This window comes from Saimiri boliviensis, chromosome 11 (genome assembly GCF_048565385.1).
Source record: "Saimiri boliviensis isolate mSaiBol1 chromosome 11, mSaiBol1.pri, whole genome shotgun sequence".
Classification (NCBI taxonomy): Eukaryota; Metazoa; Chordata; class Mammalia; order Primates; family Cebidae; genus Saimiri; species Saimiri boliviensis.
In genome coordinates this window covers 19,422,814-19,437,567 of record NC_133459.1, presented here as the reverse complement: position 1 = coordinate 19,437,567, position 14,754 = coordinate 19,422,814, and the positions used below count along the sequence as shown (strand labels likewise).

At 40.3% G+C, this 14,754-nt stretch overlaps 1 protein-coding gene across 34 annotated transcripts in view; it reads left to right on the top strand.

Moving 5' to 3' along the window:
- The window catches only part of EIF4G3 (eukaryotic translation initiation factor 4 gamma 3), a 371,563-nt gene that overhangs the window by 139,829 nt on the left and 216,980 nt on the right, over positions 1 to 14,754 (top strand). For 2 of the 34 annotated variants that reach the window (XM_074380216.1, XM_039473801.2), the window contains one exon: positions 678 to 745. The exons of 31 other annotated variants lie outside the window; for them this stretch is intronic. In XM_074380216.1, the coding sequence (XP_074236317.1) occupies positions 678 to 745 (68 nt within the window). Of the gene's footprint in view, positions 1 to 624; positions 746 to 14,754 lie in introns of those variants that run through there. One more of the 34 variants, XM_074380213.1, reaches the window with a different exon arrangement.

Here is a 14,754-nt window from a genome sequence, read left to right as displayed (position 1 = left end):
GCCTGGCTGATAGAGGGAGACTGTCTCAAAAGAAGAAGGAGAAGGAGAAGAAGGGGGAAGAGGGAGGGGGAGGAGATAAATGCCAGCATTCTGTTTCTAATAATGCTTAATGTAGTGGGAATATGTGATCAATCTAATAGTCAATAGAACTACCTAGTGGTTGATGTTATATATAAAGTAGGAAATACATACCTTTTTTATGATTGATTTTAAAAGTTTGTGTATTAAGCTTGCACTGCTTTATTTCACTCTATGTTTCAAAAAAAAGTTACAGGACTTAGTTTTATTTGCAGTATTATACTGTTGTTCAAATATTTAATGTGATTTCTATTTCAAAATATTTTAGTTGGTATAGTTATTAGATATTTTGTGTTAACATAGAATGAAAATTAAGGTACATATCTTCTGATTCACTGCATATAAATAGGACCTGACTTAGACACCATTTGAAATGTATTCCAATAATTGCACTGGCTATACATGGTGCAATACCTGCCTGTATCCCAACAGATAAATGGTATTCTTTTATTCTTTCTCTCTTTCTCTTTTCTCTCTCTCTCTTTCCCTTTCCCTTTCCCTTCTTTCTTTTCTTCTTTCGAAACGGGTTCTCACTCTCTTGCCCAGGCTGGAGCGCAGTGTCATGATCTTGGCTTACTGCAACCTCTTCCTCCTCCTAGGCTGAAGCATTCCTTCTACCTCAGCTTCCCAAGTAGCTTGGACTACAGGCATGCACCACCATGCTTGGGTAATTTTTTGATTTTTTTTTTTTTTTTTTTTTTTTTTTTTTTTGTAGCAATGAGGTCTCACTGTTACCCACGCTGGTCTTGAACTTCTAAGCTCAAGCAGTCCTCCCACCTCAGCCTCCTCCTAAAGGTGCTAGGATTACCAATGTGATCACACTGTCTGGCCCTGCAAATTGGTCATTTCTGATGGTTGTCTGGGCCTCAAAACCGGAGTCCAGAGTAGTGTTTTGGCACATTCCAAAGAATAGGAAAATGGTTTTAAGAGGACACAACTATTTCACATGGGCTGGTGTTAGATTTGAAGAAGGAAAAAGTGGTTCTTCAATCCCTGTCAGATTGGCAGTTGCAATAGACACAGAACCCTAATTGACTTGAAGAGCCAATGTTTTCCTGTTGGTAGAGGAATTATTTTATTGCTTTATTTAATCATTTGTAGTGTTTCTTGATTATGTTCATGGGGTCATTTTGTTTTTAAATAACATCTCTTGCTCTGTATGATGAGAAAATGTGTATTCTACTCAGGTCTTTGTTACTCTCCCTTTTTGATAATAAACGATAATTTATTTTTCATTCACTGAAACATAAAAAAGTCATCATGTTTTGTGCAGACTATTAAATGTTGATTTTAAGATCTGTGTTGGATGGTTTTACATAGCTATCTACCATTTCTGAGTTTCATATGGAATATAGTCCTGTATCAAGTTGTCATTGTTTAGACAGCTCTACTTTGTCAAATATTGTTTACTATTGAACAAAGCAAGCATTTATAAGTGTATATGTGCAAATATGTATTCATCTGACAGCCAATTAGTGAAAATGAATAAATGCTCCTGAAACAAACTTGTTTGATATCAGGCTTTTGTGCTAGAGTGATATTGTTGTTTTGACTACTTTCAAAATGTTTTTATCTGGATGTGGTGACCCGTGCCTCTAGTCCCAGCTACTTGGGAGGCTGAGGCAGGGGAAGATAACTTAAACCCAGGTGTTCTAGGCTGCAGTGAGCTATGATTGTGTCGCTGTACTTCACTCTGGGCAACAGAGTGAGAGCTGTTCTCCTAAAAAAACCATTTTTTTTAGATTGTGATAAAATACGCACAACATTTACCATCTTTCCAAGACCATTTGAGCTGCTATAAAGGAATGCCTAGGTTCGGCTCATTTGAAGAAAAGAGCTCATGGTTCTGCAGGCTATACAAGAAGCATGTTGCCAGCACCAGCACCTGCTTCTGATAAGGGCCTGAGGAAGATTCTACTCATGGCAAAAGGTGAAGGGGGAGGTGTGTTCAGAGATCACATGATGAGAGAATGAGGTGACAGCCTCTTTTAAATAACCAGTTCTTGAGGGAACTAGGTGAGAACTCACTCCAGCAACTCATTTATCAGAGAACACCTCTCTTAATCCAAACATTTCCCGTTAGACTCCACCTCCAACATTGGGGGTCAAGTTTCACTATGAGATTTGGAGAGGTCAGTATTCAACCATAGTACCACCTTGACAGTTTTTTAAGTTTATAGTTCTGTGGTATTAAGAACATTTACATTTGGCTGGGCACGGTGGTTCATACCTGTTAATCCCAGCACTTTGGGATGCCAGTACAGGGCATTGGTTGAGCCCCAGAATTTGACATCAGCCTGGGCAGCATAGCAAGAACCTGTCTCTATGAAAGATTTTTTTTTTTTTAATTTGCTGGGTGTGGTAGCACATGCCTTTAGTCACACTTGCTTGGGAGGGAGAGGTGGGATGATCACTTGAGCCTGGGAGATCAAGACTGCAGTGAGCCATGATCATGACACTGCACTCCAGCCTGGGCAACAGAGTGAGACCTTGTCTCAAGAAAAAAAAAAAATGTGTAACTGTCAGCACTGTGTATCTTTATACCTCTTTTCATCTTGCAAAACTGAACCTTTCTGTCCATTAAATACAGGTCTAGTATCCCTTATCCAGAATGCTTGGGACCAGAAGAGTTTTGGATTTCAGATTTTTCCAAATTTTGGAGATTTACGTTATTTACAGGTTCAGCATTCCTAGTCTGAAAATCTCAAGTGCTCCAATGAGCTTTTAAAGTTTTATTATTTCATGCTGGCTCTCACAAACTTACAGATTTTGGAGCATTTGAATTAGGAATACTAAACGTCTGACTCCCTATCGTCCCCTCTCCCCATCCCTTGCCAACCACAATTTTATTTTCTTTCTCTGTAATATACCTAGTGTAGGTACCTCATGGATGTGGAATGAGGTTCTTGTAACTGGCTTATTCACCATGTTCTTGTAACTGGCTTATTTCACTTAAAATAATATCCTCAAAACTCATCCATGTTGTAGTGTGTCAGAATTCCCTTATTTTTTTAAGGATGATTAATATTTCTTTGTACACATGTACCATGTTTTGCTTATCCATTGATCTGTCAGTGAACACTTGGGTTGCTCCCCCCTTTTAGCTATTTTGAATAATGCTGATATGAACATGGGTGTACAAATATCCTTTTAATTTTTATCTTTTTTTTTTTTTTTTTTTTTATGAGACAGAGTCTTGCTCTGTCACCCAGGCTGGAGTCTCAGCCCCCCAAGTAGCCTCCCGAGTAGCTAGTACTGCAGGCACATGCCACCACGCCTGGCTGACTTTTGTATAGATGGGGTTTCACCATATAGGTCAGGCTGATCTCAAACTCCTGACCTCAGGTGATACAGTGCTGGGATTACAAGTGTGAGCCACTGTGCCTGGACTTTTATTTAGTTATTTTTTTAAACACAGGGTCACATACTGTCACCCAGGCTGGAGTACAGTGATTTTCTGGACTCAAGTGATTTTCCCACCTCAGCTTCTGGAGTAGCTGAGACTATAGGAGTATATCACCATACCCAACTAATTTTTAATTTTTGATAGAGGTGAGTCTCACAATGTTGACCAAGCTGGTCTCTAGTTCCTGGGTTCAAGTAATCCTTCCACATCCACCTGTCAAAGTATTGGGATTACAGGTGTGAGCAATAAAATCTGGCCACAAATATCTTTTTTAAGACTCTGCTTCATTTCTTCCCTTACTGCCTTTTATTGTGTTTAGTTGAGTTTTTGTAGTGACATGTTTTGATTCTGTTTTTATTTCATTTTATGTGTAGTCTACAGATTTTGTTTGGGATGATTGTCAGAAGGATTTCATACAAAATCATGAAGTTATAAATACGTATTTTAAGGTGATAACAATTTAACATGAGTTGCTTACAAAACTGTACTTCTTTGTACCTCAGGCCTCTCTAACTTTGTTATTGATATCAAAAATCACATCTTTATATATCATGTATGCCCTTAGATTTTTATGCTTTTGTCTATTGAATCCTACAAAAGAATAAAAACTAGACCTACGAACCAAAATTATAATAATAGAGACTTGGAGATATGCAAGATCAGCTCTGGAGTGCAGTTCCCAGCGAGAAGGCAGAGGGTGAGTAATAACCGCATTTTCAAACGAATTTTTACTGCCCACACACCAGGACATTCCTGGGTGGAAAAGTGCCACAAGTCTCCAGCACAGCTGTTTCAGCTGGCACAGTGGATCTCTGCACAAAAAACTCACACAAATCTGGGCACTGTTTCAACTGGCAGCTGGAACACCTGGGAGACAGAGTCACCCATTCAACTGAAATGAAAAAAAAAAAAAAAAAAAAAGGCGGGGTCTGAAACAGGGAGCCAGGTGATCTGGATGGGCAGATCCCACCCCCACAAAGATCAGCAATCTGAAACGCTCTGAATTGTAAGTTTCACAGCAAGTACAGGTGGACCTGGGACCATCCAGCTCTGTGAGGGAAAGGGCGTCCACCATTACTGATGCAATCCACCATTACCGAGGCAATTCTAACTATACCTCTATAAACAAAACCTGAAGGAAGTTCACACAGCAGCTGGGCAGAGCCCATGGCAGTGCAGCAACGCCTCTGCTGGCAGACTGTGCCTAGGCTACCTCCTCGCTGGTCAGGGCATCTCTGAAAAAAGACAGCAGCACATCAGGAGCTTACCATAAAGCCCCACCTTCACAGGACAGAGCACCTGGGGAGAAAAGGTGATTATGAGTTCTGCTACAGCAGACTTCAACATATCTGCCCAACATCTCTGAATGGAATAGTGGAGCTCACAGCTCAGCACTTGAGCTCCTATAAGGGAAAGACTGTCTCCTCAAGCAGCTCCCTGACCCCTGTATCTCCAAAGAGACACATCATAAAGGAGAGCTCAGGCTGACATCTGGCGGGTATCCTTCTGGGACAGAGATAACAGAAGAAGAAACTGCAGCAACCCTTACTGTTCTGCAGCCACTGCAGGTGATCCCCAGGCAAGCAGGGTCTGGAGTGGACCTCCAGCAGTCCTACAGTAGAGGGGCCTGACTGTTAGAAGGAAAACTAAAAAACAGAAATAACTTCATAAAAAGGATGTCCACTCGGAGACCCCATCCGAAAGTCACAAACGACAAAGACCACAGGTAGATAAATCCACAAAGATGGAAAGAAACTAGCACAAAAAGTATGAAAACACCCAAAACCAGAACGCCTCTCCTCCTCCAAGGGATCACAACTCCTTACTAGCGAGGGAACAAGACTGGTTGGAGAATGAATCTGATGAATTGACAGAAACAGGCTTCAGAAAATGGGTAATAAGAAACTTCTCTGAATTAAAAGAACATGTTCTAACCCAATGCAAAGAAACTACGAACCTTAAAAAAAGGTTTGACAAAATGCTAATGAGACTAAACAGCTATAATATAAACAAATTTATGGAGCAGAAAAACAACAAGAGAACTTCACGAAAACATACACAAGTTTCAGTAGCTGAATCGACCGAGCAGAAGAAAGGATATCAGAGATTGAAGATCAACTCAATGAAATAAAACAAGAAGGCAAGATTAGAGAAAAAAGTAAAAAGAAATGAATAAAGCCTCCAGGAAATATGGGATTATGTGAAATACCTAATCTACGTTTGATAGATGTACCTGAATGTGACGGGGAGAATGAATCCAAGCTAGAAAACACTCTTCAAGATATTATCCAGGAGAACGTCCCCAACCTAGCAAGGCAGGCCAGTATTCAAGTCCAGGAAACACAGAGAATACCACAAAGGTACTCCTCAACAAGAGAAACCCCAAGGCACACAATCGTCAGATTCACCAGGGTTGAAATGAAGGAAAAAATGCTAAGGGCAGCCAGAGAGAAAGGTCTGGTTACCCACAAAGGGAAGCCCCTGAGACTCACAGCGGATCTCTTGGCAGAAACCCTACAAGCCAGAAGAGAGTGGGACCAATATTTAACATCCTTAAAGAAAAGAACTTTCAACCTAGAATTTCATACCCAGTCAAACTAAGCTTCATATGCAAAGGAGAAATAAAATCCTTTATGGACTAGCAGTTGCTGAGAGATTTCATCACCACCAGGCCTGCCTTAGAAGAACTCCTGAAAGAAGCACTAAACATAGAAAGGAACAACCAGTAGTACCAACCACTCCAAAAATGTACCAAATGGTAAAGAGCATCGACACAATGAAGAAAATACATCAATGAACAGGCAAAACAACCAGCTAGCATCAAAATGGCAGGATCAAATTCACACATAACAATATTAACCTTAAAGGTAAATAGGCTAAATGCTCCAATCAAAAGAGACAGACTGGCAAATTGGATAAAAATTCAAACCCATCTGTGGTGTATCCAGGAAACCCATCTCACATGCAAGGCTACACATAGGCTCAAAATAAAGGGATGGAGGAAGATTTACCAAGCAAATGGAGAGCAAAAGAAAGCAAGAGTTGCCATCCTAGTCTCTGATAAAATAGACTTTAAACCAACAAAGATTAAAAGAGACAATGGCATTACATAATGGTAAAAGGATTAATGTAACAAGAAGAGCTAATGATCCTAAATATATATGCACCCAATACAGGAGTACCCAGATACATAAAGCAAGTTCTTAACAAACTACAAAGAGACTTGGACACCCACACAATATTAGTGGGAGACTTGAACACTCCACTGTCAATATTAGATAGATCAACAAGACAGAAAATTAACAAGGATATCTAGGACTTGAAGTCAGATCAGTACCAAGCAAACCTCATAGACATTTACAGAATTCTCCACCCCAAATCCACAGAAGATACATTCTTCTCAGCACCACATCACACCTACTCTAAAGTTGACCACGTAATTGGAGGTAAATTACTCTTCAGCAAATGCAAAAGAGCAGAAATCATAACAGTCTCTCAGACCACAGTACAATCAAATTAGAACTCAGGATTAAGAAACTAACTCAGAACCGCACGACTTCATGGAAACTGAACAACTGGCTCCTGAATGTTGACTGGATACACATGAAATGAAGGCAGAGATAAATATTAGTTCATCGAAACCAACAAGAACAAAGATAACAACCTACCAGAATCTCTTGGACACATTTAAATCAGTGTCTAAAAGAAAATTTATAGCAATAAATGCCCACATGAGAAGCAGGGAAAGACCTAAAATTGACAACGTATCATCAAAATGGAAAGAGCTAGTGGAGCAAGATCAAAAAAACTCCAAAGCTAGCAGAAGACAAGAAATAACTAAGATCAGAGCAGAACTGTAGGAGATAGAAACACAAAAAACCTTACAAAATATTAACAAATCCAGGAGCTGTTTTTTTGAAAAGATCAACAAAATAGACCACTAGCCAGATTAATAAAAAAGAAAAGAGAAGAATCAAATAGATGCATTAAAAAACGATAAAGGGGATATCACCACTGATTCCACAAAAATATAAACTACCATCAGAGATTACTACACACAAATCTATGCACACAAACCAGTAAACCTGGAAGAAAGGCATAAATTTCTGGACACTTGCACCCTCCCAAGCCTAAACCAGAAAGAAGTAGAAGCCCCAAATAGACCAATAACAAAAGCTGAAGTTGAGGCAGCAATTAATAGCCTACCAAGCAAAAAAAGCCAGGTCCAGATGGGTTCACAGCCAGATTCCACCAGACGTACAAAGAGGAGCTAGTACCACTCCTTCTAAAACCTTTCCAAACAATCCAAAAAGAGGGAATCCTTCCCAAATCATTTTATGAGACCAGCATCATCCTGATACCAAAACCTGACAGAGACTCAACAAAAAAAGAAAACTTCAGGCCAATATCCATGATGAACATAGATGCAAACATCTTCAATAAAATACTGGCAAACCGATTGCAACAGCACATCAGAAAGCTTATCCATCATGATCAAGTAGACTTCATCCCGGGGTTGCAAGGCTGGTTCAGCATACCCAAGTCAGTAAACGTAATCCACCACATAAGCAGAACCAAAGAGAAAAACCACATGATTATCTCTATAGATGCAGAAGCCTTCAACAAAATTCAACCACCGTATATGCTAAAAACTCAATAAACTAGATATTGACAGTACATATTTCAAAATAATAAAAGCTATTTGCGACAAACCCATAGCCAATATCATACTGAATGGGCAAAAGCTGGAAGCATTCCCTTTGAAATCTGGCACTAGACAAGGATGCCCTCTCTCACCACTCCCATTCAATATAGTATTGGACGTTCTAGCCAGAGCAATCAGGGAAGAAAAAGAAATAAAGGGTATTCAATTAGGAAAGGAGGAAATCAAATTGTCTCTGTTTACAGACAGCATGATTGTATATTTAGAAGACCGCATCATCTCAGCCCAAAATGTCCTTAAACCGATAAGCAACTTCAGCAAAGTCTCAGGATACAAAATCAATGTGCGGAAATCACAAGCGTTCCTATATACCAATAACAGACTAACAGAGAGCCAAATCAAGAATGAACTGCCACTCACAATTGCTACAAAGAGAATAAAAAGCTAGGAATACAACTAACAAAGGATATAAAGGACCTCTTCAAGGAGAACTTCAAACAGATGGAAAAACATTTCATGCTCATGGTTAGGAAGCATCAATATTGTGAAAATGGCCATATTGCCCAAAGTAATTTACAGATTCAACACTATCCCCATCAAGCTACCTATGACCCTCTTCACAGAAGTGGAAGAAAACACCTTAAACTTCATATGGAACCAAAAGAGAGCCTGCATAGCCAAGTCAATTCTAAGCAAAAACAACTAAGCGGGAGACATCACACTACCTGACTTCAAACTGTACTAAAAGGTTACGGCAGTCAAAACAGCATGATACTGGTACCAAAACAGAAATACAGACCACTGGAACAGAACAGAGGCCTTGGAGGCAATGCCGCACATCTACTACCATCTGATCTTTGACAAACCTGACAAAAACAAGCAATGGGGGAAGCATTCCCTGTTTAATAAATGGTGTTGGGAAAACTGGCTGACCATGTGCAGAAAGCAGAAACTGTACCCCTTCCTGACACCTTACACTAAAGTTAACTCCAGATGGATTAAAGACTTAAACATAAGACCTAACACCATAAAAACCCTAGAAGAAAACGTAGGCAAAACCATTCAGGACATAGGCATAGGCAAGGACTTCATGACTAAAACACCAAAAGCATTGACAGCAAAAGCCAAAATAGACAAATGGGATCTAATTAAACTCCAGAGCTTCTGTACAACCAAAGAAACAATCATTAGAGTGAACTGGCAACCAACAGAACGAGAAAAAACTTTTGCAATCTACCCATCTGACAAAGGGCTAATCTCTAGAATCTACAAAGAACTTAAACAGATTTACAAGAAAAGAACAAACAAACCTATCCAAAAGTGAGCAAAGGATATGAACAGACACTTTTCAAAAGAAGACATATATGAGGCCAATAAACATACGAAAGAATGTTCAACATCACTGGTCATTAAAGAAATGCAAATCAAAACCTCAGTGAGATACCATCTCATGCCAGTTAGAATGCCGGTCATTAAAAAATCTGGAGATAACAGATGCTGGAGAGGATGTGGAGAAATAGGACCACTTTTACACTGTTGGTGGGAGTGTATATTAGTTTAGCCATTGTGGAAGACAGTGTGGCACTTCTTCAAGGACCTAGAAATAGAAATTCCATCTGACCCAGCAATCCCATTACTGGGTATATATCCAAAGGATTATAAATGGTTCTATTATAAAGACACATGCACACCTATGTTCATTGTGCCACTGTTTACAATGGCAAAGACCTGGATCCAACCCAAATGCCCATCAATGACAGACTGGACAGGGAAAATGTGGCACATATACACCATGGAATACTATGCAGCCATAAAAAACAATGAGTTCGTGTCCTTTGTAGGGACACAGATGAATCTGGAAATCATAATTCTCAGCAAACTGACACAAGAACAGAAAATCAAACACTGCATGTTCTCACTCATAGGCTGGTATTGAACAATGAGAACACATGGACACAGAGAGGGGAGCATCACATACTGGGGTTTTTTGGAGTTGACAAGGGGAGGGGCAGCGGGGGGTAGGGAGTTGGGGAGGATTAACATGGGAAGAAATACCAGATGTAGGTGATGGGGGGGATGGAGGCAGCAAACCACATGACCATGTATATACCTGTGCAACAATCCTGCATTCACATGTTCCCCAGAATCTAAAGTGCAGTAAAATACATATGTAAAATAATAATAATAGAGGCTTATATATTTGCCTGTGTATTTATCTTTGCTGGAAAAAACTTTATAGTATTATCTGGTTTTCAGTTACTGTCTAGTTCCCTGTCTTTTCAGTTTGAAGAATCTTTTGGTATTTCTTGTAGGGTATATTTTATGTTATGAACTTTCTCAGCTTATTAATTTCACTAATTTAAAATTTTGGAATGTCTTAATTATTCCCTCGTTTTTAAGTGAAAGTTTTGCTGGGTATCGAATTCTTATGTGATGGGGTTTTTTTTCTCTTCCTTTCGGCATGTTGAATATGTCATTTTCCTACCTTCTGGTTTGCAAGTTTCAGCTGATAATCTTATTGAAGATCCCTTGATTGTCATGAGTCACTTTTATCTTGCTGCTTTCAGTATTCTTTTTCGTTTTTGTTTTTTGTTTTTTTTTGTTTTTTTTTTTTACCTTAAAAATCTTTTACATAGACAGGATCTTGCTGTGTTGCTCAGGCTGGTCTTGAACTCCTGTCCTGACCCCTCCAAAGTGATGCAGTTACAAGTATGAGTCGCTGTACCTAGCCTGTCTTTCACTTTTGACATTTTAAATGTGTGTTTCCATGTGGGTCTTTTTGCTTTTTTCCTACATGAGGTTCATTGAGTATCTTGTCTATATTTTTTTTTTTTTTTTTGAGACCGAGCCTCAAACTTTCGCCCAGGCTGGAGTGTGGTGGCTCAATCTCTGCTCACTGCACCTCCACCTCCCAGCTTCATGCGATTCTCCTACCTCAGCCTTCCAGGTAGCTGGGATTTGCACACCATCACACCTGGATGATTTTTGTATTTTTAGTAGAGGTCGGATGTTTCGCCATGTTGGGCAGGCTGATCTCCAACTCCTGCCCTTGTGGTCTGCTCACCTCAGCCTCCCAAAGTGCTGGGATTACAGGCATGAACCACTGTGCCTTGCTGAGTATCTTGCTTTTTTATATCAATGTCTTCAAATTTGGGAAATTTTCCATCATTGTTTTTTGAAATAATCTTTCTGTTCCTTTTCCTCTCTCTTTTGTAATGTGAATATTGATTTTCTTGATGGTATCCCACAAGTCTCTTAGGCTCTGATAACTTTTCTTTTTTTTAATTTTTGCTTCTCAGACTGGATAATTTCAAACAATTTTTGTTTATTCGAGCCTGCTTTTGTATTCGTCTAGTAAGTTTTTCAGTTCAGTTGTTTTTCAGCTCTAGAATTTTATTCTTCCTTTTTTTTTTTCTATTTCTATCTCATTGTTGATATTCTCTGTTTATATATCTTTTTTCTGATTTCATTTCAGTTCCTCCTCCCTACCCACCCCCTTTCTTTAGCTTATTGAGTGTATTTAGGAGAGTTTAAAAGTCTTTGTCCAGAGCCTGGGTGTGGTGGCTCACACCTGTTTTTCCAGTAGCTGGGGAGGCAGAGGCAGGCAAATCACTTGAGGTCAGGAGTTTGTGACCAGCATGGTCAGCATGGCAAAACCCTGTCTCTACTAAAAACACAAAAATTAGCTGGGTGTGGTAGTCCACACCTGTTATCCCAGCTATTAGGAAGGCTGAGGCAGGAGAATTGCTTGAACCCAAGGGACAGAGGTTGTAGTGAGCCAAAATTGTACCATTGCATTCCAGCGAGGGTGATGGAGGGAGAATCCATATAAAAATATATATGTATATATTTTTCTGGTGGTGGAGGTCATTATTCTAAGCTAACTAACACAGGAACTGAAAACCAAATAGTGTCTTGTCACTTACAAGGAGGAGCTAAACATCGAGTACACATAGACACAAGGAAACGAACAACAGGGGCCTATTTGGGGCCTACTTGAGTATGGAGGGTAGGAGGAAGGTGAGAATCAAAAAAACTGCCTACCAGGTACTATGCTTATTTCTTGAATGACAAAATAATCTGTATACGCAACCCCCATGACACACAATTCACCTATATAACAAACTTGCACATGTACTCCTGAACCTAAAATAAAAGTTAAATAGAAATGAAAACAAAATACTCTAGGAACTTGTCTTTAACTTTTGAACTGGACCAGACAACCACAATCACAGCGTTCTTGAAAACAGCCGAATTTTCTCAGTGCTGCAACTCCTGAATAGCAGCAACCAATAAACCATGGACACATGTACTAAGCCAGAGCCTCCACTGATGAAAGTCCTTTCACAACAACTGCTTCTCCCTCTCCCTCCCCCTCCCCCTCCCCCTCCCACTCTCCTTCTTCCTTTTCCTCCTTCTTCCTTTTCCTCCTCCTTCTCCTCCTTCTCCTCCTCCTCCTCCACCTCCTCCTCCTCCTCCTCCTTCTTCTTTCTTCCTTCTTTCTTCTTCTTCTTCTTCCTTCTTCTTCCTCTTCTTCTTCCTCCTTCTTCTTTCTTTTTCCTTCTTCCTTCTTTTTCTTCCTCATTCTTCTCCTTCTTCTTCCTTCTTCTTCTCCTTCCTCCTTCTCCTTCTTCCTTCTTCTTTCTTTTTCTTCCTTCTTCTTCCTTCCTTCCTCTCTCCCTTCTTCTTTCCTTCCTCTCTCTCTTCTTCCTTCCTCTCTCCCTTCTTCCTTCCTCTCTCCCTTCTTCCTTCCTGTCTCCCTTCTTCCTTCCTTCCTTATTCTTTTTCTTCCTTCCTTCCTTCTTTCTTTTTCTTTCTCCTTCCTTCCTTCCTTCCTTCCTTCCTCTCTTCCTTCTTCCTTTCTTCCTCTCTCCCTTCCTCCTTCCTCTCTCTCTCCCTTCTTCCTTCCTTTCTCTCTCCCTTCTTCTTTCTCTCTTTTTTCTTCTTTTTTTGAGACAGAGTCTCTCACTGGCACCTGGGCTGGAGTGCAGTGGCATGATCTTGGCTCACAGCAACCGGTTCAAGTGATTCTCCTACCTCGGCCTCCTGGGTAGCGGGGATTACAGGCAGCTGCCACCATGCCCGGCTAATTTTTGTATTTTTAGTAGAGATGGGGTTTCACTATTTTGGCCAGGCTGGTCTTGAACTACTGATCTGTGATCCACCCGCTTTGGCCTCCCGAAGTGCTGGGATTCTAGGGGTGAGCCACTGTGCCTGGCCTTACATAGTTTTTTTGTTTTTTTTTTTTTAAATTTATTTTATTTTTTTAATTGAGGCGAAGTGTTGCTCTGTCACCCAGGCTGGAGTGCAGTGGCGTGATCTCAGCTCATTACAATCCCCACCTGCCGGATTCAAGCGATTCTCCTGCCTCAGCCTCCCAAGTAGCTGGACTACAAGTGTGCACCACCAGTCTCAGCTAATTTTTGTAGTTTTAGTAGAGACGGTGTTTCACCATGTTAGCCAGGATGGTCTTTATCTCCTGACCTTATGATCTGCCCGCCTCAGCCTCCCAGAGTGCTGGTATTACAGGTGTGAGCCACTGCACTTGGCTCATATATAGTTTTTAAAGTTAAGACAGAGAGAGTCTTTTTATACTTAAAAATTCTACAATTTGCTTTTGTCACTTAATGTTATTATGGATATCTTTCCATGATGTATGTAGACTTGATTCATTCTCAAGATTATACTGTATTCTCTCAGTGACTTAAGTACAGAATCTCACCACTTTTCTGTATATATAGACATTTAGAATATTTCAAGGTTTTTTTTTTGTTTTTGTTTTTGGGCATTTTTTTTTTTTAAGGAGATGCCCATTGTGAATATATTCACAGAGTGAGTTTCCTGAAATGGAATCATAGAATCAAAGGGATAAGCATATTTTAAATTTGGTCAGTATTACCTCATTTATTTATTTATTTTTGAGACAGAGTTTTGCTTTTGTCATTCAATTTGGAGTGCAGTGGGTGTGGTCTTGGCCTGTTGCAACTTCTACCTCCTGGGTTCAAGTGATTGTCCTGCCTCAGCCTCTTGAGTAGCTGGGACTATAGGTGGCCACCAGTACACCCAGCTAATTTTCGTATTTTTAGTAGAGACATGGTTTCACCATATTGGCCAGGCTGGTCTCAAACTCCTTACCTCAGGTGATCTGTCTGTTTTGGCCTCCCAAGGCACTGAGATCACAGGCGCTTGCCACCATGCCTGGCCCCTTATAGCTCTTTGAAAAATCGGCAGTTTAGAGTTTTAGTCAGATTTATGTTTGTTCACATACAGAGTTTAATCTTTTTTTTTTTTTTTTTTTTTTTTTTTGAGACAGAGTCTCGCTCTGTTGCCCAGGCTGGAGTGCAGTTGCGAAATCTCAGCTCACTGCAGCGTTTGCCTCCTGGGTTCAAGCAGTTCTCTTGCCTGAGTCTCCAGAGCAGCTGGGACTACAGGCGTGTGCCACCATGCCCGGCCAATTTTTTGTATTTTTAGTAGCAATGGGGATTCACTGTATTGGCCAGGCTGATCTCAAAACTGTTAAACTCGTGATCCACCCTCGTCAGTCTTCTAAAGTGCTGGGATTATAGGTATGAGCCACTGCACCCAGCCTGAGTTTAAATCTTTATGG